Source organism: Rattus norvegicus, chromosome 13 (genome assembly GCF_021556685.1).
Source record: "Rattus norvegicus strain SHRSP/BbbUtx chromosome 13, alternate assembly SHRSP_T2T, whole genome shotgun sequence".
Taxonomy (NCBI): domain Eukaryota; kingdom Metazoa; phylum Chordata; class Mammalia; order Rodentia; family Muridae; genus Rattus; species Rattus norvegicus.
The window spans coordinates 54,446,920-54,472,166 of NC_141546.1; the positions used below are offsets into that span (position 1 = coordinate 54,446,920).

At 35.3% G+C, this 25,247-nt stretch overlaps 1 protein-coding gene across 3 annotated transcripts in view; it reads left to right on the forward strand.

Moving 5' to 3' along the window:
• The window catches only part of Kcnt2 (potassium sodium-activated channel subfamily T member 2), a 402,380-nt gene that overhangs the window by 232,196 nt on the left and 144,937 nt on the right, over positions 1–25,247 (forward strand). For all 3 annotated transcript variants that reach the window (XM_087580809.1, XM_087580810.1, NM_198762.2), the window contains 1 exon segment: positions 18,020–18,128. In XM_087580809.1, the coding sequence (XP_087436935.1) occupies positions 18,020–18,128 (109 nt within the window).

Genomic DNA, 25,247 nt, shown 5'->3' on the forward strand with positions numbered 1-25,247 from the left:
CTAAGTTGAAAGTTTGGGTCATTCTTTTACTGATAAAGGATACATGACTGAAGACTGCTCTCATGCTGTCTTTTGGAAGCAAGTTTGCAAGTCGTACTTGGGTAGTAGTGCAAAGTGAAAGAGTGCTTTCGTGCTGAAAGAGGAACAGAAATGACATCCAGCAATCTAGACCAGGAGGGAATCAGTCATGAAATTTAATCATGTACACAGACAGGAAACTCCACTGAGAGGACACCCATTATACTCTTGGTAGAAATGAATGTAAAAAGAGACAGAACTCCAAATCATGGAGAAATGGCTACAGGAGATAGGGCATCTATGTGGAATTTAGTATTGATTCACTGTAATCATTTGCCAAAGTCACATCTCACATAAAATACTACAGAAGAAACAAGATGTGGAATTTCTTAAATGAAGGACAAGGTAACGATTTTATTAACAATCATTTATACTTGTCATTTTTATTAGGAGTGCTTCTAGAAGATGGGTTGTTGAGGATGAGTGCCTTTAATTTATTCATAGATTTTAGCATTTTTTATTAGCCTTCCAGATGATTAAGGGTTTGTGACATGATAAAACAATAGAATTAGTACATGTAAATAGGACACATTTTCTCAATTATTACTAGATATGAGCACTATACAAATGCATTAAATGTGTTTATTTTAAACCAAATATCATTGTTAATCGATTATATACATTATAATAAATCCTAGTTGATAAGTTAATATGCTCACTTTAATGGTGCCAAGTTCTCATTTAATTTCCCAAGCTATTTAGTGAAATAAATAATAATCAATGAGCACAATAAATCTGCTGATAGGTCTTTCCTCCTTGAAAATTCCAAGTGTGACTCAATCTATAAATAGAAAATAACGAAATCTGTAAATCTGTAGTTATGTTAAAAATATCACCAAGATTAGTGGAGTCTATGAAATATCTAATCTATATATCTTTTAGATATATCAATCTGTCCAATTTATTTATCTCTATAATTCATTTAAATATTCCTCTGTCTATATCAACTATATTATCTGTATCAATCTATATAAGTTTTCATTTAACCAAGGGACAAAATTGAAGACAAATTCTATTTTTATTATGATATAATGTTTGTATGGATTTTAATACACAATTTCATTTTATTGTTCCTAAATCCCATTTATGCTTTTATAAATTCTTTTACATTGTTTGCCTCTTGTTTTAATGAAAAATAATAAAAGGAATATACCTGCAACTATGTATTCACTGTAGTGATTTTATAACCAATGTTTATTCAACTCAATATATTCATTCTTTGTAAGACTGCTTATATTCTAAAGCTGTTATTCCTGCTTGATTCCCAAATTCTTTTTGAAGTCTTGTATTTCAATGCATTCCTTATGTCTTGCTTCATAATCACATGCAACATTTCTCCTATAAGTAACAATAATCATTTATTATCTCAGGTAGTTATTTAATGATTTTTGGTGTTTGGAAGTGAAAACAAGGACAATATGTTGCAGTAATGATGTCAGTTAAGCTTGCAGTTGTTTCTAAATTTGACTCCTAGTAAGCAGTACTACCAATGTTGTCGCCTCACACTTTTGGGATTTCAAACTAGCTAAAGTAGGAGGACTCTAAGCTTTACTTTGAGGACATGTTTTCAGGATTCCCTTAGTGTTCTTAGCATATGACAGCTGATTTTTCCTATAGAAGTTAATGCAGAAGATAATGAAGTAGAATCCACTATGTTTAATATATAGCAGTGAATAACACACTCTTCTCTTCATATCTTGTTGAAAACACATGCTAACTTATTAAAGAAGGTATGAAGACCAAGACAGATGATCCATTTCTTGTCATTCTTGAAACAGAGGCCTTCAAGCATGTTCTATAAATTTCCTAATATATAAACATAAAATCTGAGGCAAATAACAACAAAGACATGGAAAAAGAATCAGAAAGTAAAAGAAAACCTTTGATGCTACAGATGAAATGGTGGAGACAATTCACATCACTTAGAGTATGTGTTCTTCAAATAAGAACAAACAGAATATGAGTCAGTCGTGCCGTGCTTTCCTTAGATGCACACGGTTTGAATCTCCCATACTCAGGGAAGGAGGAAGAGAGGAAGGGGAAATGAGTGAGAGATTCCATACTTTATTCTAATATTCAACTTTGATGACTAGACTAGATATTTGCATATTAATTTTTCTATTATATCCAATGCTATGTGTATTCAGCTATAAAGTATGTTCTTGTTTCTTTATTTTCCTTAGAAGTTATTTTAATGCTTTACCTGGATTTTTAATATTTTGAAGTTATTAACATTCTGATTTCATATATTTCTTTTCTTGTATGTCTCTTTTCCCATTTGTGTGGGCAGATTCACACTCACTCTCCCAGTTACTGAGGCAACACTATATAGCCCAAGCTACTCTTGAACTCATGGTAACGGTTCTGCCTTAGTCTCTTACCTCGTAGAGTGAGCCATCCTTCCAGACTTGTCTTTTCCAATTTGAAAGTTGTGTTTGACTAGTGATTATGATGATTTTCACATTGTGTTTATCTTTTATTGACAAATTTAACAATGCATACTAAATTCATAGACATCTTCTGTAGATTGATCAGATAATAGTTCAAAAGAGTCTACCAAACTGATTTGCCAAAACATTTTTCATGTAAACTTTGAAACAAAAATTGAAAGTGTCACCTATGGGTAGACATACAATTTGTTCTTAATGACTTAAATGCCAATCTGAACTTATTTCTTTGGACCTGCCATTGTGATTATTAATTACAGTGAAGGTTTATTGGTAGTTAACTTCAGCCATATTGAAAAAGTATAATCAGTATAGGATAAGAGAACAGCAATATAAAAACATCAGTTGACTATCCAATCAAATTTACCTAATTTTTTTAAGTTTCTGTTAAATGCATAACCTTCCTTGGAAAATATAAAGTACAGTATTTTATATAATATTTACTGCATATGTATAGTTGAATATCATTCAATGATATCTTTTATCTTTCATTCATCAGTGTCAATGCATCTGTCTGTGCTTCTGTCCATTTTTCTGCAACTCAGAAAAAAATGGCAGTTATGAGCAGGAAAAAAGTTATTCTAAAGAATTTCTGAAAGGTAGCTGGTGAACAAAAGTCCTAAATGTAGTTCCCCTCTTTGCTTAACACAGTGGTGCTCCCAAGAAAGGTACAACAGAAGAAATATGGCAGTCAAAAATTTGGATATGGGCTTTCTCTGCATAACACAAGTGGTTCTCAACTTTCCTAATACTATGACCCTTTAATACAATTCTTCATATTCTGTTGAATCCATCCTTAATGTTATTGTATTTGCTTCTTTATGTGTAATTTTGCTACTGCTACAAATTGTAATGTAAAAGTCTGTGTTTTTCCAATGGTCTTAGGTGAACACTGCGAAAGGGTCATTCAGCTCTAATGGGTTGTGATCCACAGCTTGAAAACCACCGATCTAAAAGGACTAGACACAGTATCTTCTCTACATAATGGAAATGTATAAGCTCAGATCAGAGCATATTTCCACCCATAATCTATTTAAACATAAATATATACTTATATTTTTATTTATGCATGCATAAGCCTAATTTTAATTCGTTACTTAATTTATTTTTATTTCAAATGTTGTCTTCCTTCTCTTTTGCCTCTGCATACCCACTATCTACTCCCTCGACCCCACCTCTATGAGGGTGCTTCCCCACCCAGCCAGCCACTCTAGCTCACCACCCTGGCATCCTGGGACATTGAGCCTCCACAGGGCAAAAGGCCTCCCCTCCCATTATTGCCAGATATACATAATCAGCTGGAGCTATGTGTCCCTAGGTGTGTACTCTTTGGTTGGTGGTTTAGTTCCTGGGAGCTCTGGTTGGGGGGAGGTCTGGTTAGTTGATGTTGTTCTCCAGGGGTTGAAATCCACCTTCAGCTCTTTTGATCCTTCCCCTGACTCTATTTGGGTTCTTGTGCTCAGTTGGCTGTAAGCATCTCTATTAGTTAGGCTCTGGCAAAGCTCCTCAGGAGACAGATATACTAGGCTCCTGTCATAAAGTGGCATAAATGTAATCTTGTCTGAGACTGAGCATATTTTCTTAAAGACTAAGTGGCTTTAATGATCGAAAATTATGATTCCAAATGTCACCTTCTAGTCTACTACAGAACATTTGTTCTATTTTAAATTACCTTTTGAAATATTAGAATTGTGCCTTTTAAAAATATCTTCATAGAATATCTAATTCAAAAAATCTATGTTTTTTTGTTTATTGACAATAATTTCCTGAGATTTAACATTAAAATATATGTGACAGAAAATACTTCAGTTAGACCTCATATCAATTTTCCAGTTCCAGACTCAGTAAATCTATTCAGACCTTATGAGATCAGAATTCGGTGTCATTAACTTGCTATTTCATTCAAAAAAAATCCAAATTTTTTAACATTCATGAAAGTTTCTGATACAGTGCATTGTAGAGTATGTTCCAAAAACCAGTTTTATTTCAGATTTTTACCAACTATTTTGGTAAATATCATGTAAATAGATAGATACAGATATAGGTACACACATGACAACTGTATATTGCTAGGAATTTAGTTGCATCATCAGTAGACTTCCTGTTCAGACAGAATAGAGACTAAATTGCATTATAACAGAATCAAACATGAATGATGACGGTGTTAGCTGGTATTTACACCAGTCTTATACTGAACTTCATATGTTGGCAGGGACTGGAAACTTTAAAGGATACAACACACTTTTTTATCTCAAAGTGCTTATATAAATGAACAGGAAAACATCATTGGTACAGATATTCTGTTCCCTTATATTTTGTCTGATGTAAATGCCCCAAATTTTATAGACTGTTTCTTTATTCAGTCAACATCATATCAATATACTCATTTTTATCTCTATATAGCCCATGTTTAAAAATAAGCAAATATGTACTCAAACAGAATTTTGTATAATTAGAGTTCTCTTTCCTGTTGACTTGAGATCTACTGAAAAAAAGAAAAAGGGAAAGAAAGTAAAAATCCCACTGCAGGAGATTCGAGTTACCATGTATTTCAAGAAGGTCCTTGACACTGAGCATTCTTTTCTTCATTAAATCTCTTTCTATCTACTCTTGAAATTACCACTTCAAATTTTCACTCACTTTTTAATTTCTACAAACATGGGAAGCCATACAAGGAAACATCAACTATGTTTTCAAAGTATAAATTTATTTTACTCTATTGTTTACTGATTTTTATTTGTATTTGATTATAATTAAAGTTCTGTCCATTTTTTTTTTGCTGGAGACCATTGCATACTAACCTGCCCACAGTTATGAAGGATTTCTCTTTCATTAATCTTCAAATTTCATTCCTAATTGGTATTCATAAACAAATTGATGTCTCTTACCTCTCTAATTTGACTCTGAGGAAATTACCTGAACAGACACTCTTCTTTCTACCACTTTATCCTTAATTATCCTTAGTATTGTGGTTTAAACATCATTTCCTCAATGATGCTTTTTAAAATAAAATTCATCGTAGCAGACAAAAACTTCCATTATATCTTCTTTGAGCACCTGCAAATACTTAAACAATTACCTCATATTTATTTGTGTGTTATAACCTCATCCTTGTGCTCTTTCAAAATATCTTTGAATCTGACACTTAAATATTCTTACTCTAGTAACAGTTGTTATTGGAAAATAAGCATATGATATTTCTCCACAAACACCTTCTACATAGTGGGTGTTTTAGAAATGGCATAGTCATGTTTTCTATTGTGTAAATTTTATAGCAGGTGATGCTATTTGCCCAGCATATAGGAAGTTTAACCAGCCATATGCTTTAGGTGAAGAAAGAACCTTCAAGATTTCCTATCTCTTTTAGTGTTTGATTGGTTAGATTTAAATTACATAAAATTTGGTGTATTAGTGGAACACATTTTAGTCAAGTTCAAATACAATGAATTATGCTGCTCTTTTCAATATTTGATTCTATACATGAATATTTTAACATGTTTTTTTATGTTTAAAATGTGTATTTCTGGATATACATATATATGTGTATATAAATGCATTATATATATATATATTATATATTATTAATCCTAAAGGCAAATACCCTTTTCTTCACTTAAACCAAAAGGATTATATTTCTGAGAATAGTAATTTTGAAAAACATTAACATTATATGTTAAAAATCATTAGAAGTTATAATACAACATAACCAACATTTTATAACTATAATATATTATCACTAAAATATTTAATGTAGAATATACAATATTTTACTTACTTAAATATTTATTTAGTGTGATGAAGAGAAAGTCTCAAAATTAAAATAATTAAAGCAATTATCAAAATGTACAAATATCCGTTTTAAACAAAATACTAATGGAGTAGTTTTACAGGGGAAAAACTAATCTAAATCTAAAATTGAGTAAAATTTTATATGTTTTATAAATATACCTATATTTAGATCGTGTGAGATTAAATGACATAAAAGTTTACTTAAGTCTGTGTGCATATTTAGCATTTGATGTAGCATAGTAGTTGAACTGGCAAAAAATCCACAGTATTTTTTATTCATCAATACAATAGGAAAGGAAAAGTCACCCAATTGTTGTGTACTATCTGTTCTTATAAACAGTAGGTTTCCTAGCTCTCAATCCACTCACACCTAGAAACAGAATCTAACGAGCAGAAGAAGATCTGTGAGGTATTTTATAATTCAGTTATAACTTATAAGACAAGTAAGCTTTTTGTTATTAAAATAAAAAGAATAACATTGTTTTTGTCTTGACTTTGTTTATGTTTCTGTTTAATATGTCTTTCCTGAAAAGTGTTTCATTTCTGTAATCAAAACCCAGGCCTGTGTTGGTTTAGTTAGTGTTTCTGATTACTGCTTTCCAATGAGCTGTTGCCTAGCAACAATTTGGAGAAAGAATATACGTTTAAGTCATACAAGAGAACAGAAACTAAAATGATGTAGGCATTTCAAGACATGATCCACCTTACCCAAGTATACGTGTCATAACTGGAAATAGCCAGGGATGGTTTTATGGGACATCTTTAGCCAATGCATGCTTATGGAGCAGAAATTACAAAATTTACATAATTCTATAAAGTAAGACATATTTTACTGTACTCTTTATCATTCCAAATAAAAACAATGAAAACAAACAAATCATTCATTACTATCATCTTAAATTATATTCTTCTCAAATTCAGGCCCAGCATTTGTGATAATCATTCTTCACAATCTGATTCATGTTCCTTCTGTGTTGGTGAGCTTTCTGTCAGTATAACAAATACCAGAAATAATACCAGTTGAGTCCAACTTACAGCTTTATGCATAGGTGCATTTATACATGATGACTCTATATAGCCCATATATTTTATATGATGGTTTTTGAAAAAAATGATAAATTAATTTTTGATTTTATTAGATATGTTGGGTTTTTTTTATTTTTGAGATTATAATTACAATGTTTTCTCTTCCCTTTCTTCCCTAAAGCCCTCCCATATACCCTTCCCTAACCTTCTTCAAATTCATGACTCTCTTTCACTAAGTGTTCTTGCACACATATAATGTTACTTAGACGTATGTTTTCAGAGCTGAGCATTTTACACTGGATAACCAGTTGGTATGTTCTTCCCTGGAAAAGACCACCTTTTCCATTTGCAGTTTTTCTCAGTCGCCTATAGTTCTTTGTGTAGTACTGAAGTTTCCTGGACTTTTTCCCATCTTCTTTGGCATGTCCATTGGTTTTTGTTCTTGATTAGCTCATATTTGGGCAATTGTGTTGGTGATATTTTATGGATATCCTTTGTGACATTACTTGGAGATGCAAACTCACATCAAATTCCCTATTCCTCTCATTCTTACATTCTTTCTGCTTCCTTTTCCACAATGTTTCCTGAGATGTTAAAGTTGTTTTGTCGATATAAATTCACTAGGTTTTGGCTCCACAACTTTGAATTTGAATTGTAGTGGTTTTCAATAGATCTCTGACTGTAAGTCTCCTTGGTGAAGAATGAAGACCATATGTTTCTTTAAGCATAAAGATAGATGTTTCTGCTTATGTTTATATCAAATATGCTGGTTTAGCAAATTCCAATAATGTCTTCACAAGCACTGAATATTTAGCTACTTTTTTTGGTACTTGGTTGGCATGGCTTCCTTCTTGTTGAGTGACTTGTAATTCCAATTAGAAAGTAGTTAACACAGTGACTTAGAGTTTTACTCCTGTAAAGAGATACCATGACTAAGGCAACTCTTATAAGGACAACATTTAACTGGGGTTGGCTTACAGGTTCATAGGTTCAGTTCATTACCATCAAGGCCAGAACATGGCAGCATCCAGGCAGGCACAGTGAAGGCAGAGCTGAGAGTTCTATGTCTTCATCTGAATGCTGTTAGTGGAAGACTGACTCCCAGGTAGCTAGGGTAAGGGATTAAAAAGTCCACACCCACAGTGACATACCTTCTAATAGTGCCACTCCCTGGGCTGAGCATATACAAGCCATCGTACACAGGGAGGGATACATGGCTCCAGATACATATTTAGCAGAGGAAGACCTTATCTAAATCAATGGGGGAGGAGACTCTTGTCTTGTGGAGATTCGAAGCCCCAGCATAGGGGGATGCTGGAATGGCAGGGCAGGAGAGATTAGGTAGGTAGGAGAGCATCCTCATAGAGACAAAGGGGAGGGGAAGCAAGGGACAATGTGGTAGAGGGGTTTCAGGAGCATCTTAGATCACCTGGCCAACAATTACAAAGAGAACCTTGTTGCTAGAACACAGTGGTTCTCAACCTCCCTAATGCCTTGATGAACCTTGACCATCATTGCTAGTACATGAATGTAAGTTTACTATTTTTAAGAATTATAGTATAAATATCTGATATGAAGGGAATCTGATATGTGGCCCAAGAAAAGGATTATTTGACCACCAAAGGGGTCCTGACACACAGGTTGAGAACTGCTATTACAGAAGAAGGCCCTGAACCTAGGTGACTTGTGAGGAAAAGAGGTTTCTTTGGCTCATAGATCTGGAGGGCAAAAAAATGCAAGTTCTCTCTGTGGTATGCCTGGGCCTTAAATGGCACAGCAGTGGTAACATACGAAACAGGGTTGTTAGGTGGTCTTGGAGGGAACACAGTCAGCCCAGCAGAGTAAACTTTATACATGGAATTACACGTTATAGGGATTTTTTATGTAAATTGTTAATATTTATTGTGATCCCTTATGGAATTTTAGACAACTTTATTGTTACCTTACTCACATCCTTCCTCTATTTACCTATTCTTACCACACTAAAGAGCTTCCCCTTTTCTATTTCCCATGTCGTATCAGTTATACAAGTGTGTGTACATGCTTATGCATGGAGGCCAGAAATCAATCTTGGATGTACTTCTCAGGGAGCTGTACTTTTTGCTTTTAGAGCTGGTATCTCTCAATGACCTGAGGTTAGCAAATGGCTAGGAACACTGGCCATCAGCCAAACTGATCCTCTTATCTCTGCTTTCCTGTGCTAGGCTGGAATGTGTGAATCACTACATTAGGATTTTTTTCCCCTTGCTTTGTGGGAATTGAAACTAGTTCTTCATGCTTCTAAGAGAATCACTTAACCAAATGAGCTGTATTCTTGGACCAGCTTTCATAGATTGTAGAGAAGCTAAAGAAAACAATGCAGGAAAACAACAGATTATCTGCAACCTCTATTTTCCCACCTTCTTCCTAATCATTTCCATCTATTTGACTCAGAAATAGAGCCATAGAAAGGAGAACATAACATTCATAAACCTCCACAGATACTCCCCAGCCTGCATTCATCCCCATATGTTCTGCCTTGTCTTCTGTTGTTACAGATGAACATTTTTAGCTGCCATATGACAGAGAAGGTGCACAGGAATGGCACATTATGTTAGGAAGCTTGTCTAAGTTATTCTGTCGCTGAGTGATATGCTGATGATTTAGAAATATATCCTACTTGGTTTAATATCTATGAGAGCCACCTGACAGTTGAAGAAGCCTGAGACAAGTGGTGACTATCGAAGTGGGTAGGCCTGCCCCGTGTGTTAGCTAGCCACAGTCATTACTGAGCTCTTGAAATGGGCTCAGTGATAGAAAAACTAAACTTGTATTTTTATTGACTTCCAGTTAATGAATAGCTATATGTGGTTTACCTGCAGGTTTGGACAGCAGGATATCAGTTAACAGGTTCCAGAACACATGTGATTTGCAAGATACCAAAACACATTAGGAATCTACTCCCTTAGCCCAGGAGAGTAAATGTCATTGCTTAGCCCAGAAGAGTAAATCTGATTTATTTAAGCCAATACTCAAATGTAGCAGGTGTGTGTGTGTGTGTGTGTGTGTGTGTGTGTGTGTGTGTGTGTGTATGTGTGTTGTAGTAGTAGTAGTAGTAGTAGTAGTAGTAGTAGTAGTAGTAGTAGTAGTAGTAGTATGTAATATTCAGTTTCTGTGTGATGCAAGTATGCAGGGGTGTGGAGGCCAAAGATCATCAACTGTCCTTTGAGATAGGGTCCCTCACTGAACTTGATGGCCATTGTTTGGTCTAAAGTACTCATACATAAAATAAATATTAAAAAAAGAAAAAAATGCAAGTTGATGAGCTCTGAGCACAGGCATCACAGGCATGTATGGACAACCTGGCTGTTTTGTTTGGTGTTTGGATTTTCTCTTCTTCTTTTCTCTTTTCTTTCTTTTTTCTTTGTATTTCTTTTATTCTATCTTTTTTAATGTTATAATTGGGCTTGGGCTCAGACTAACATGGTTGCATAACCTGCTCATTTACCAACTGAGCCATGTACCCAGCCCTCCAAATACAGAAAATTATTTTAAAAAAGTAAGAAAGAAAGAAAGAAAGAAAGAAAATGTCTTTGCCTCTGTAAAATTTCTTTCCACATATAATTGATTAAATATTACATTTCCCTTTCTTTGCGTGGATCCCCTGCTGAAACTCTTGTCTTAATTAGGGTTTCTATTGCAGTGGAAGAAATACCCAAAGCAAAAGAGCATGTTGGAGAGGAATATGTCTATTCTTCTTATACTCCAAGTGCATAGTTCATCATTAGAGGAAGTCAGATTAGAGACTCAATCAGAGGTGGAAACTGGGTCACAAGCTGATGCAGAGGCCATGAAGGCTACTACTTCCTGGCTTGCTTCATCCGGCTTGTCCAGCCAGCCTTTTTATAGAACCCAGGACTACTAGCACAGCGATGGCATCCCTGCAGTTCAATCTCTTGGACACATTTCCTTAACTGAGGCTCCTTTCTCTCTGATAATTCTAACTTGTGTCAAGTCGACCCACAGAACCAGCCAGTACAGAGTTTAGTCTGTTTGTTTTCTAGGTCCAAAGGATTTCACAATTTCAGGTTTTTAATGAGTAAGCGAGATTCCACTGAGTAAATGTACCAGATTTCTCTCATCTATTCATCTGACGAGGGACATCCAGATTTTTTTCCAGTGTCTGGCTAGTATTGATAGAGCAACAATGAACAGAGTTGAGCAAGTGTCTGTGGTGATAGTGTGAAGCGTCTTTTGGGTATATGCTGAGGAGTAGTATAGCTGGATATTGAAGAATGTCAATTACCATTTCCCAGAAGAACCACCTCATTCATTTCCAAGTGGGCTGCACAAGTTTGAAGTTCTACCAGAAATGGAAAAGTGGTCCCTTATCTCCCAATCCTTGGCACACAATGCATATCTTGCTTTGTTGATGCTAGCCATTTTGACTGCTGTAAAATGAAATCTCAAGGAATATTGATTTATAATTCCCTCATGACTAAGGGTATTTAACATTTGCTCAAGTGTTCCCTACCCATTTTAATTCATCTTTTGAGAATTCTCTATTTAGATGCTTCCCATTTTTATTTGAGTTATTTTTTCTTGACACCTAAGAGTTTTTGTTTTGTATTGTTTTTGTTTTTTTTTAGTAGACTTATTATATATTGGCATATTAGCCCTATATTGTATGTGTAGGTGGTAAAAATCTTTTCCCATTCTCTAGGCTGCCACTTTGCCTGAATGATGGTGTCCTTCACCATTCACTTCATTTTTGTAAGTTCTGACCTTAGTTGTTGATTTTAGTGACTGTATTTAGTGACTGATTTTAGTGATGGTGTTCTGGTCAGAAAGTCTTCTCGTGTACCAATTTGCTGAAAGCTATTCTACTCCTTTGTCCTTTTTTTCTATCAGGTTCAATATATTTGGTTTTATGTTGAAGTCTGCAATCCTTTTGGAGTCAAGTTTTGTGAAGGTTGATTAACTATGGATCTGTTTGCATTCTTCTACATGCAGTCATCCCATTTCACCATCACTAGTTGCTATGTTTGAAGTCTTTTTTTCTGGTGTGTGTGTGTGTGTGTGTGTGTGTGTGTGTGTGTGTGTTACAGATAAGGTGATTCTGAGACAGAATGAACAAGTGGAGTGTGTTGGGGAAGAGGGTTATGTGAGAAGAAATATGAGAAGACTCCCCAAATTATTGGCAATTTGAGGAATAGTGTGGAAACCTAATACATTACAAACTTGCAAAAATATATACATATAAGAAGGTGATCTAAATGAAGTAGCCAAATAATATGGATATGGGGGATACAGAGGTCCAGTTGGACATCTCTTGTCACCTAAAAAGCTTTCAGTACTGGCATTGTGTTATTGAGATAGCCAAGGTAGCCCCATGGGAAATCTCAAGCAACTCAGGATGTTTCCAAACTATAAACCAATAATGTACAAACTGATTGCTGAGGTGAACACTTGCATAAACCGATGGACAGGGTCAAGTTGAGCTGGTGCCTACATAGAGTCTTTTCCCCTACATCTTAGTGGCATTGGTACAGGGAGGTGTTTTGCAAGTCACCTAGGCAGAAACAAATACCAAGTCAGCTATAAAAGTGAGTCTACAATGGTGTCTTGCCTGAAAAAATATGCTAGTGCAATGGTGGAATAAATCTTGTGGGGGTAACTAACGAATATATGAATTAACTTAAATCCCAGTTCACGAGATGGAACACATACCAACACTGCTTGGGTAACCAAGAGTCTCAGACTAGATTGCCCAGAGGCCTTGGATAAAACCAAATACTACTCTTTGAAATATTTTATAGGAGCAAAAAATGACTCCTAATAACATTCTGCTATACTCATAAATTAGTGTTTTACTCAGCTATTATCAGAGTAGCTTGCTCCTGTAGCAGATGGGGACAAATAGAGCCCTACAGCCAAACATTATCCAGAAAGTCAGAAACCTTGGAATATGAAACCCTAAATGGGTTATGTTCATCAAATCCCTCCCCTTTAGGCCTAGGGAACTCTGAGGTAGAGAAAGAGGAAAGGGTGTGAGAGTGAGATGGGATGGAGAGTGCCAAATAAACAAAGCCCTCTAAATTAACAATCCATGCATGGATCTATGCCCTATGGGGGTCTTGGAATTGACCAGGGAAGTAGGCATATGCCTCTTCCCTAACCCAAAAGCAATTTATCAATGTCTAATTGGCAAACACTTGTGAATTTGTTACGGTGAGGGGCCTTCCCTGGGGGATGCAAACTCTTCTGAAATGTAGGTAGCATGTCCACAAGTAAATGGCGAACAGAAAAAAAAATACAAAGGCACCTTTGGAGATTCCTTGTCTCATAAGGTCACCCAGACCTATTCCTATAAATTTTTTCTTAGTAATTTTAGTTTTTTTAATCATATATTTTTATTCTCTCTTTTTACCTTGGAGGTCCTTTGTGTATGTATTGTGGCTTTCAATTTAGTGTATTTATGGGACATTTGAGTTTGTGAAAGTGGGGTTCTGAATTTTTTGCCTTTCTTTGGGCTATTTTTCTTCTATTGCTTCCTTTTGTTCTATTATAACATGGTAATTTTTGTTGTATCTTATTATACTTTATTATTATTCCTTAGATATAGGTTTGTTTGCCAAGGAGAGACAGGAAGGGTGTAGATCCAGATGTGGGGGAAAGTGGAAGAGAGAGTGGGGAAATCATAATCCATATATATGAGAAAAATATATTTCCAATTAGGAAAAAAGTTCATTTGTTTATACAAAGTCTAATCATGCAGCCCTGTCCTTCCTGGAACTCCCACTATTGTCTTTGCATCTGATTCTCAAGTGCTGATATTAAAGACATGGTATTAAGGACATGAACCACAATTCCAGGAAGCTTTTTCCTCATTTAAAAGTCAAAACATGAATGGCCATAAAACTAGGAGGTGTGATTCCCTGTGCTGAACTTCCATGAAGTAATTAAATGTCTTAAATTTCCATTTAAATTAAATATCCCAAAATCAAATGCTGACATGATGGTGTTTGAGAGTAGGTTATTTCCTATTTCTGTTCTACATAGAGCAGAAGATGTGAAGTGTTGACATTCTAGTGCCTGAGAAGGAACGCTGGATTCTGCTGCTTGAAACCCAGGGATCTCAGAGCGCCCAGAACCTTATTAGACAGTGTGCACAAATGTTCAAAGACAGTGACTTAGGAAGTAGAACAAACAACCTGACTGCCATACAGCATTTGGAAATGACGGTCAGCAAGTAGAAAAATAGAATCTTACCAGTGTCTTTTCTATTCAATTTTATTTTTTGTTTTTTGCAGTGCTGAGGGTCAGATCCTTGGCTTTGCATGTAGTAGGAAAGGTCTCTACTATTTAACTCCCTTTAATCATAGTATACTTAGTTTACTGGAAGCCTCAGCTGGTAGTGAATATTTCAGAATCTTGAAATGTCTACATAGACTTTAAAGATGAGGTCTATAGATAGCGTCAACTTTATTTTGAAGGTTGCACCTTGTGGGTTTGACACTGTGTTATTCTTGTTAATCAGTATTATTATCTAATTGGATAGTCATTCATTTTAATTTACATGTGTCTTCTATCCACAGGGGTTAAAGAGATATTTTGCCCGTGAGTGTTCATGTTACTTCTTATCTAACAGAGAATTGATGATATATGCTTTGCTCATCTAAGAACCTGATTTTAATTATATCTTGTATATTATTATTAGTAGTAGTAGGTGGTAGCAGTAGTATTAATACTTGAAGTATCATTGTTATTTTATTGTGTGGAAGTAGCCATTTGTTAGAAGACATACCTATAGATGAAAGTTAAGGGAAAACTTGTGAGTCTGCTCTCACCATTTATGTTCACATGGGTTCTAGAATCAGTCTGAAGTTTTTAGACTATCCTTGCTGAACAATGAGAACCTTATTTCATTAGATATCTCACTAGCTTTCTGTGCCATCTTTGTACATTAAATATTTTTATCACTTTTTTTTATTAACTTGAGTATTTCTTATTTAAATTTCGAGTGTTATTCCCTTTCCCGGTTTCCGGGCAAACATCCCCCTCCCCCCTCCCCTTCCTTATGGGTGTTCCCCTCCCAACCCTCCCCCCATTGCCGCCCTCCCCCCAACAATCTAGTTCACTGGGGGTTCAGTCTTAGCAGGACCCAGGGCTTCCCCTTCCACTGGTGCTCTTACTAGGATATTCATTGCTACCTATGAGGTCAGAGTCCAGGGTCAGTCCATGTATAGACTTTAGGTAGTGGCTTAGTCCCTGGAAGCTCTGGTTGCTTGGCATTGTTGATCATATGGGGTCTTGAGCCCCTTCAAACTTTCCAGTTCTTTCTCTTTATCACTTCTTGTAATGAAAACGTATAGGTAATATACATAATGGTGAAGCATGAATTCTTTCATTGTAAGCATTGAAGGAAATAAAGAAAATACAAAGGGGGATGCTTGCACCAATAGCCATGCCAGAAAATGATGTTGACATTATAAATGTGATGAAAATCTTGAAGTAATACCAGTGAGTCACATGCTATACTAGGAATAATAAAGTTTAAATCACATGCAGATTTTTCTGTAGATAATTCAGCGTATGATACTGAAGCTACAGAACATGTTTTGTGTGTGTGTGTGCATGTGTGTGCTCGCGCGTGTGTGTGTGTGTATGTCCATGTGGTGGTACTGGTGGCAAATGTGTTTTAAACTTGAAGGACTATGGTGCAGCAAACTTATAGCTGAGTAAGAGTCGTGTGAGGATTCTAAAATTTTAGTATAGTAAAAATGTGTTACTGCTTTTGAAAACAGTAGGCCCTGTCACACATTACCTCACAACCTTTCTCTTCAGATTTCTGATAATTACTGAACAAAGAAAGCCTCAATATACCACTTTCAACTACCTAAAGGAGAAGATGATGTGACGTTTTCAAAGTTTCACTAATGCAATACATTTTTCAAGTTCTTCTATTTGAAAAAAGACATGGTTTATGCCTCTCACTGAAAATTAATAAGTACATGTGGTGGTGCATATGGAAATTGAGTTTCCAAATTCTCTGTTACAGTTTGGATTTTTTAAAGTCCTGTCTTATGTTATGAAGTGTATATATTTTTCTCAGATCATATGTTGGGAGTGTTAGATTGAAATCAGGGTTCCCTATGCATTGCTAAGATGTGAGCTTAAAGCAACTGTGTTCTGCCTCTAACAGCTTTGTTGCCTTTCTCTCACAGATTAGACATGCACATTGAAAATTATTTTGAGAAATATTGAGAGGGTGGTTTAAATACACTGTTCTTTTGCAAAAATTCTGTACAGATCTCAACATTCAAATTGGAGATAGAATCTGCTCTCTTTTTGCAAAACACTAAATATCAGTGCTATGTACTTTTGAAGTCATCCTCAATTTACATTTCAACATACTGGAAAATTGAAAGGGGAAGAGAGGGATGGAGAAAGGGGCAAAAGGGAAAGGAAAGGGGTTTAAAAAGAGAAATTATTAGGATATATTTCACTTTTAGACTAAATCATGAGTTATAACCAGTAGAACGTTTCTCATGTGAAAGCTAACAAAGAGAAATGAAGTCAAATTTCACACAAAATTAAGAAAATGAGCTTTTTCTTTATTTAGAATACCACATTAACAGAAAAGCATCCTACGAACATAACAGAACAATTGCTCTGTCATTTCTGAAGTCAATCATTGTTTTCTCTGCCTGTATCTCATAGTGTTTATTTATCTGTTAGAGTTTTTTTAAATCTCACTAACAACTTTAAGCTCCCTTTCCTTCCTTCAGCTAACTTTACTATTTCATGCATAAAAATGTATCTATTTCGTAGATGTTTCCTGGGCTGTCAAGTTCTAATACCAATGTTGAACTCTTGGTATAGGGTTGGTTGCCTTTAAATTAACAATAGTTTATTTCCCTTTGTAAGCATATGATCTACATAGAAACTGATATAACTGTCATGTTAGGCGACCACTCTCCCATGGTAACGATATACTTGAGCTAAGCAGCTTCGGCCCCTCAAATGTAGTTGGCACTTTTATTCTGTCATCCTTTCTCACACTCATTTTCTTTTGTGGCACTGGGTTTTAGGCACCACTCGCTAGCTGGACCCTATCCTCTCCTGAGTTTAAGAACCTTAGTTTATTTACAGTGTACGTTTTATTTTAATTGATTTTAACATTAATTTTTAAGATGGTTACTGTGACTCTGATAGTATAAAACCTGTTACTTCTGTTAATCAGATAGCCTACCACACGCTATAAAATTTTTGACAAGTAATGCTATGTGGTTACGTTTTTTAAAAAGAATCAGTGCTGTGGTATTTGTTGTACTCAATGCCAGCGTATAATGGGGACTTCACACATCATTTGAGACATTTTCCAGTCTGTATCTCAAAGAGGTCCCTCTTCTACTTGCATGGACTGTTTCAGCCTTTTTACCAGAGTTTCCCATTGTCTTAGGAAAGAATTAGAATCCAACCTCTGTGGCCCCCAGCCCACTCATGAACTCCCTTTCTGGCACTCCGTCTTACCAAATATATTCCTGGGGATAGCAATTGCACCTGTAAAATGACCCTAAAATAAGTATGTTTTTACTGAGTCTTCTGCAGTTTCCTTCACTGTTTTAATTTTCATATTTAAACATATTACCCTCGAAAGGTAAATTATTCTAATTTACCTATTTTATTTCAAACAGATCATGTTGTTTGTGAAGAAGAGTTTAAGTACGCCATGTTAGCTTTAAACTGTATATGCCCAGCAACATCTACACTTATTACACTACTGGTTCATACCTCTAGAGGGCAGTAAGTATACTTTTTTTCTTAAGACACCTGGTAGCATTGTGACTTAGAGCTGTAGTAAGCAAAGATATACAACTAGATATGTGCCTATATTTGTTTATTTACTTTATCAACATTGGAAAGATATGAACTTTTTAAGAAGCCCAAGACATAAACAGTTTTGCTCTTACTGGTGATTGTTATAGTTCATTAATCTTGATATAATAATTATGATCTACATTATGATCTAATTTTCAACATCATTTACACAATTGGTACTTTTACAGTAAATAAAACTACTACATGATTTCTATCAGTGTTGTGATCTTGAATAAAATTTATACTAAAGCTCTATGTGTGCAATTGACCACAAGGTTGTGCTTTCCTGGTGTTTAGTAGTTATACATAATGAAGTAAACCCTATTATGTTCATTTCAAGGTATATGACAGAAGGCCATGCCATTAGAAAATGTGATATTCCTTTGCATATTTTTATCATTTCATATATACAAAATTTGTTTTGATTTGCATGAGGTAAGAAATTTTGGGGAGTGGGCATGCTTCTTTAATTTTAGAACACGAATGTTGTATTGTGATGTATATTGCTTTATATTACTTGGCATTGCAGGCAAAATGTCAATAATCTAGTTAAATTGTACTGTGTGCTTTTGGTCAAGACATTTGTTTTTATTTGTTTTTGTTTTTTTTTATAAGTGAAATGGTTGTTATTTCAATGAAGTCCTAAAGCGTATAGATTCAGAATGAGTAAATTTTTTTTCTTAGACTTTCTGGTAGATCGGAGTCACGAATATAAAAATAGTAAATGCCCAGTGGTATTTTAAAGGAGACTTCACTATCTTCTCTCTAATTGCATTTTGGTTCTGCTTAGATGATAAAGATTCCCTAAGGAGCAATTTTCACAAATACTTAATAGAAATATTTCTATTCTGCATGTTTCTGTGTGCTTTATCTCTGCAGTGGAAGGGGATAAAGAGAACATGAGTGGAATGATTTGTTTTCAAGATGTATTCTAGTTTGATCCAATTAAAGTACATAAAAATATTTTTAACCTAGCCATGTTTAAAGTTGAGCATTTTGACACAGTCATAGTATCTGTAATCAGCATTTCTTTAATTAGAGCAAAATTCACAGAAACCTAATTATTAAAAATTTCTCTGCATGCTTTCAGCCCTGAGAGCCATCTAATTTAGTCCTCTTCCTGCTGGGTTGCTAGTGCTAGACCCTTTCATGTGCCATGTGTTGTGGACTAGATTACATCACTTTCGAGTTACATTTTCAAAGTAAAACTATACTATGGCACTCAATGATTGGTATTCTTAAATTTGAGGTGATTCCAGCACAGGGAGTCCATATTTCATTTTTCTATTTAACCTAGGATCAGCATATAGGTTGTTTCTAATATTATTAAAGACTCTGATATTGTCTTTATATTAGGCCTTTATTCATTTGGAGTTTATTAAATCTAAGAGTAGAATTACTAGATCATATGGTCACTATGTATATAATTTTTTGGATACTGTTAGAAGATTAGTAAATAGATTATGATATTTTGAGTTTTATTTAGTCCATATCAGGGTTCCAATTTGATCACAGTTCCTTCATTACTTGTTCTCTTTTGCTCCCAACTGTCATAGATAGGTGGGAAGATGCCTCACTACATCTTTTGCTTTCATTTACTCCTGGCTAATTATATTGAACATAATATTGTATAATTTTGGTTTGTCATAAAGTATAACTATATATCATTGAGGAAAGAATTTATGTGTATTACACAAACAACTATAGGAGAGAAATATTCAAGATAAACAGAATATGGATAAGCATCTTAAAATTTGGCTTAGAAGCTCTTACTGTATTAATTTAATTTGTGAGCATCATATAGATTTGTGTGGAACTTGGGTGGTCAGGCTTGGAAACAATTTCCTATCCTCACTAATTCATCTTACTGCCCCCTGTGGCTGATACTTTCCTGAAAAGGATTAGTTCTTATGTGCAAAAGAAATGACAGCACTGATATAAGAATACTACATATTACTTTGTTAATGATTGTACATTTATTAAAGTAAATAAAAAATTACCAAAGGACTAAATTTAAAAGTCCTTCATGAAGCAAATATCTTTTCTGGAAGAAATTATATCTATAATCATGAAAGATTAAAAAAATACTAAGTTAAAAGTTTGTTTTTGGGGCTGGGGATTTAGCTCAGTGGTAGAGCGCTTACCTAGGAAGCGCAAGGCCCTGGGTTTGGTCCCCAGCTCCGAAAAAAAGAACCAAAAAAAAAAAAAGTTTGTTTTTAACCTCTTTTTTTATCTTTTTACTTGATGTAATTCGGGATTGCCAAAAATAAGTAAGAAAGAAAAGCTGCAAAAAATAGCATAAGCAGTTCCACATACTAGTTTCAGTGCTGTAAGTAATATACTTTTTGTAGTTATAGTGTACGTCTCAAATGAGGACTTAGCATTTGGTATAATGGTATCATCCAGGTTACCTGCTCTATTTGAATTGTCTACTGGCATTATCTTTGCCCTATAGAATATCCTGTCATATCTTCTGTATTTATGGCTTTCTTCTTTTCACATTATTCTAATATGTGACACTTCCTATGTGTATAATCACATGAGTTTTATGGAGATAGATAGATAGATAGATAGATAGATAGATAGATAGATAGATAGACACAGATATACAGCTATATATGTCTGATAGGATATATAATATGGGATTTTCCACAGTGTTTCAAGAGAGCCTAGAAGTAATGACATCCTCTTAGGACTTTAGCCTTCCTCCTCAAAGAAGGAAGATACAAAGGGAATGGATATTAGGGTTAGTTTTTTCCATTAATTTATTTTGTATCTTGATCACTTTGTTCAGGTTAAGTTGGAAGGGTTTTAAATGCTTTTATTCTGTGTTGTCTGGGAGAGTTCACTCAGAAAAATCTTTCACAAACACTCATTTATAGAAAACAAACACAAACACTAAGGCAAAATGGAGGCAAAAATGCTAGCTATGTCCCACTGCTTGGAGTGCTACATGGGCACTTTTCTCTACTCAGGAAGTAGGTTAATGACCTCAAGTGAGACATTAGCCATAAGCCAACCCCATGTGCATATTACCCAAGCACCCACACATTCACTATGTTCAAACACCCATGAGAAAAAAAGGGAAAATCCAGTGTTTTGACTCCAGGAAAAAGCCCAAGGGAACCCACCAGGGAGTGAAGAAAAGAAAGATGGAAATGAGAAATATACAAAATGAGTGAGCAGCTTTATCTTTCCATGAGTTTTTTGCGGAGAGCCCGGGGAATCAGCTGCCGTGTGGGTGGAAGAGAAAGTTTCTCAAAAGTAATAGGGATTATAATTACCAGCCTGGCTGCCAGAAAGGAAAGGAAGAAAAGGGTGGGAGATGATGCTCAAAGGGGCTATCTTTAGCTCCATAGGAAGGTTCACACTCAAAACTGTGACAGAAGACTGGATTTCGAAATCTGGAAAATCTAGTTCACTGTTTAGAATAGTGAGGGGTACTTTGTGTTAACTTTAAAGTCTTGCTCTCTATCTGTCTTTCTCTGTGTCTCTCTGTCTCTATCTCTCTTTCTCTCTCACACACACATACACACTCACATACCCATACTTTGAGTTCTGAATGTATTTGGTTGCAGTATGTCTCCTAATATAAATCAGCATATAAAACTTGAACTTTATTTGGTAGATATGTACCTAAGCTGCTAGAGTGCCTGCTTAGCATACATGGACCACTGGGCTCTATCTACGGCACATCACATTTCAAGTGAACAGGGCTTTTATTGGTACACATCAGTAGGAGGATGAGAAGTCCAAGGCCATATGTGGCTCCATAATCATTTTGATCTAGCCGTGGCAACATAAGAGACTTTTTTTTCAAAATAATAATGTGACATAGCTTTAAACATTATCTGATTCTCTGATCCCACCCATATATTTTGATGTGATTTTCTGAGGGTTCCACTATGTATCTTCCTTCTCACGACTTTAATTCACATCACTGACAGCATACTGAAATTGAGCTGCAACAAGGTGAAGAAATAACCCTTTTCAATGACTATGACTTGTGATTAATAGTCCACTGTTTCACTTTGACCCCTTGTCCAGATCAGGTAGAGTATACCTTTCTAGTATTCAACAGGAACTCAGTGCATAACACTTATTCTTAGGACTCAGATTTATACCTAGAACCCCACAGAACTTGTTAATGACCTAAATGGGCTCCACTTGCTTATTCTACTCTGACAGTTCCCTTAAATGACCTTTAGGCCTTAAACATAAGCTCATTTATAGATAATTTTGGCATCAAACTCTCTTTCCTCTGTCCCTCTGTCTCTCTGTCTCTGTCTCTGTTTCTCTGTCTCTCTCTAATTCCTCTTCTTGTGTGTTCAGTGTGTGTGTGTGTGTGTGTGTGTGTGTGTGTGTGCAGTGTTTGTGTGTGTGTATTGTGACCAAAATAATAACAAAAATTTTTAATAAAAATAATGCAACAGGACGGAACTTTAAATAGGGCAAATTCATTTTCTCGAAGTTCTTGAAGCCAGAAGGCCCATATCAGTGCTCAGTCTCCTTGATTGCCTTTTGCTAGCTCCTCAGATGGTGTCTCCTCAATGAGCCCACACCTCTGCTGTTTTTTGTGTGCCCACATTTCACCTTCTTCTAAGAACACATGTCAAGTTGGATCGGGACTCATTGCAACAGTCCCAGTTTAATGAAAACACCTCCTCAAAGGCTTGATTGCCAAATGCAGCCATGTTCTGAGCTACTAGGAATCGAGCTTGGACATGTGGGTTGAAGAGAGGGCACCGTTTGGCTCCTAACATGGTCAGGGGGTGTGAGTGTGGTGGGTTCTTTGGGATTCCATCCACAAACTGTTCTTGTTTCCCAGTGAGTATCCAGTTCCAACACTCCCACAGAAATGTGATCTTTTGATCACAAAAGTTAGGAAACATACTATTTTTTGTTTGTGTCCTGTGGTCCTTTATTCATTTCTTTCATAAAATAAAGAAGTATTCTGTATGGTGGCACATACCTGCAATCCTGATACCTAGAAGCATAGGCAGGATGATTTGGAAAAGGGAGCAACACTCCATATAACCAGGAATGCTAAAAGACAAAACAAAACAGAACAGAATAAACAAACAAACAAACAAAAAAACCAAACAAAAAACCCTGGGCTACAAAAGGCTTTGTCTCAAGATGAACAAATGAAAACAACTGGAACAGGAGTGGAACTATGAATGAAGAAAGGGGAAGTGATGTGTTCTTTAAACATGCTGGAATGTTTCATTTATGTGGGCTTATGTGTATTGAGAGTATGCACAGAATGGCATGTTATTTTAAGTATCTATCAGTCCATGTGTTTATTTTAAGTACACTAATAAAGAAGTAGCTGGAGTCCTCCTGTGGAACACATTTTGAGAAAATCTGTACAGATTAGTGGCCTTGCCTTCCTCTGCTTGGGGAGCCTCTAATTGTTTAGCATTCATCGTCAAATGAGATTGAAACATTTCCATTCTATGTCTTTAAGGCAGACTGTGCACGAGACCGGGTTTATTTTTACCTCCTTATCTCCCATGGTTCTCTTGTGTATAGCACTTTCTCCAAATAACATATCCTAAATATACTTTGTAGTTTCCGCCTTCTGTATCTTTTAAAAATGTGATTCCCTATGCCTTAAATTCACTGCTTCTCCCTTCCTGGAAGATTTTGTTATACCAAAGGTTCTTTCTCCTTATGGGTATTTCTAAACTTCCCTATTTAATGTGACTTATTTCGTTTATAAAATTGAAATGAAGTTTGTTATATTTGACTAATATATATATGTATTATGCCCTCTGTGGCCAGGTATTTATGTTCCTGCCTCCATGGATTTAAAATAATTCAGGTAGAATACATTTTTAGTTCTAGAAAGTGTTTTTGTATAACATAAGTACTCATTAGGCATTAATTGAAGGAGTGACATAAAAGATATGCTTAATTGGATGCTATGAACCCTGGATTGCCAGGGTTCTGTGAAGCTTGAGTATTTAACTTACTTCTTCCTGAGACTTTGTTGAAAATGACTAAGAAATAATTAATCATGTTTCATGATCAAGATAATAGAAGACATGAGAAATTCCCTTGGGTTTTGGAGAGGTGAAAAGTAAGCACTGTCAAGGAAGGCACCAGCCATGATATTTCAGACAGTGACAAAAAAGAAGAAGAAGCTGGGCACAGGCAGCTCTGGTATTGAAGATTTCTAGGAAAGGAAAACAGTAGCCTGATTCTGTGGGAAGACCAGAGAAAGTGCCACACCTCTTCTTGATTATTCCACCAATCACCTATTACTTTAAAGTTATTTTTAATTAGAAATGTGTCACTTGAAATAGTAAGATGGTAAGATTTTTCTTAGTATAGCTTTGCTTTTTGGAGTGCAGATGTGTGTGTGTGTGAGTCTCTGTGTGTGTGTGTTTGTGTGTGTGTGTGTGTGTGTGTGTAATATCTATCTATCCATTCTTCCATCCATTCTTCCATCTATCCATCCATCCATCCATCCATCCATCCATCCATCCATCCATCCATCATCATCTATCACTCTTCCTCTGTGCATGGAGAGGGCTGAGATCAATGCCAGCTGTCTTTCTCTAGTCCTCAACATCTGTTTTACTTTTTACTTTATGTCTTTTAATTCAATTTTGAAGTGTTTTACATGAAGAAACATTAATAAATTGCCATCCTCAAATTAAAAGTACTCATCTATTAAAGGGTTATAAATGTTTTATCTGAAATTACAAAAATTAAAACAATAACAAATTTAATAATATAAATATATTTATATTCATTGCTTTCTACAAGGATTTATTATTTATACCAATAGTTAATATGTATCACACCACTTGGAATTTGTATCAGTTTTGTGCCATAAAAAGATTTCTATCTGAACCCATGAAAAGAGATTAAAGGAAAAGCATTATAATTTACTTAAATATGTTTAATATATAATGAGTTATAGACCAGAATTAAAGAATAAGTTGTCCAAATTATTCTCTTTACTTCTACTAGAGGAAGAATGTTGAGGGTGGACAGTCATGATCCCATGCAAGGTAGAGGATAATGAATCTT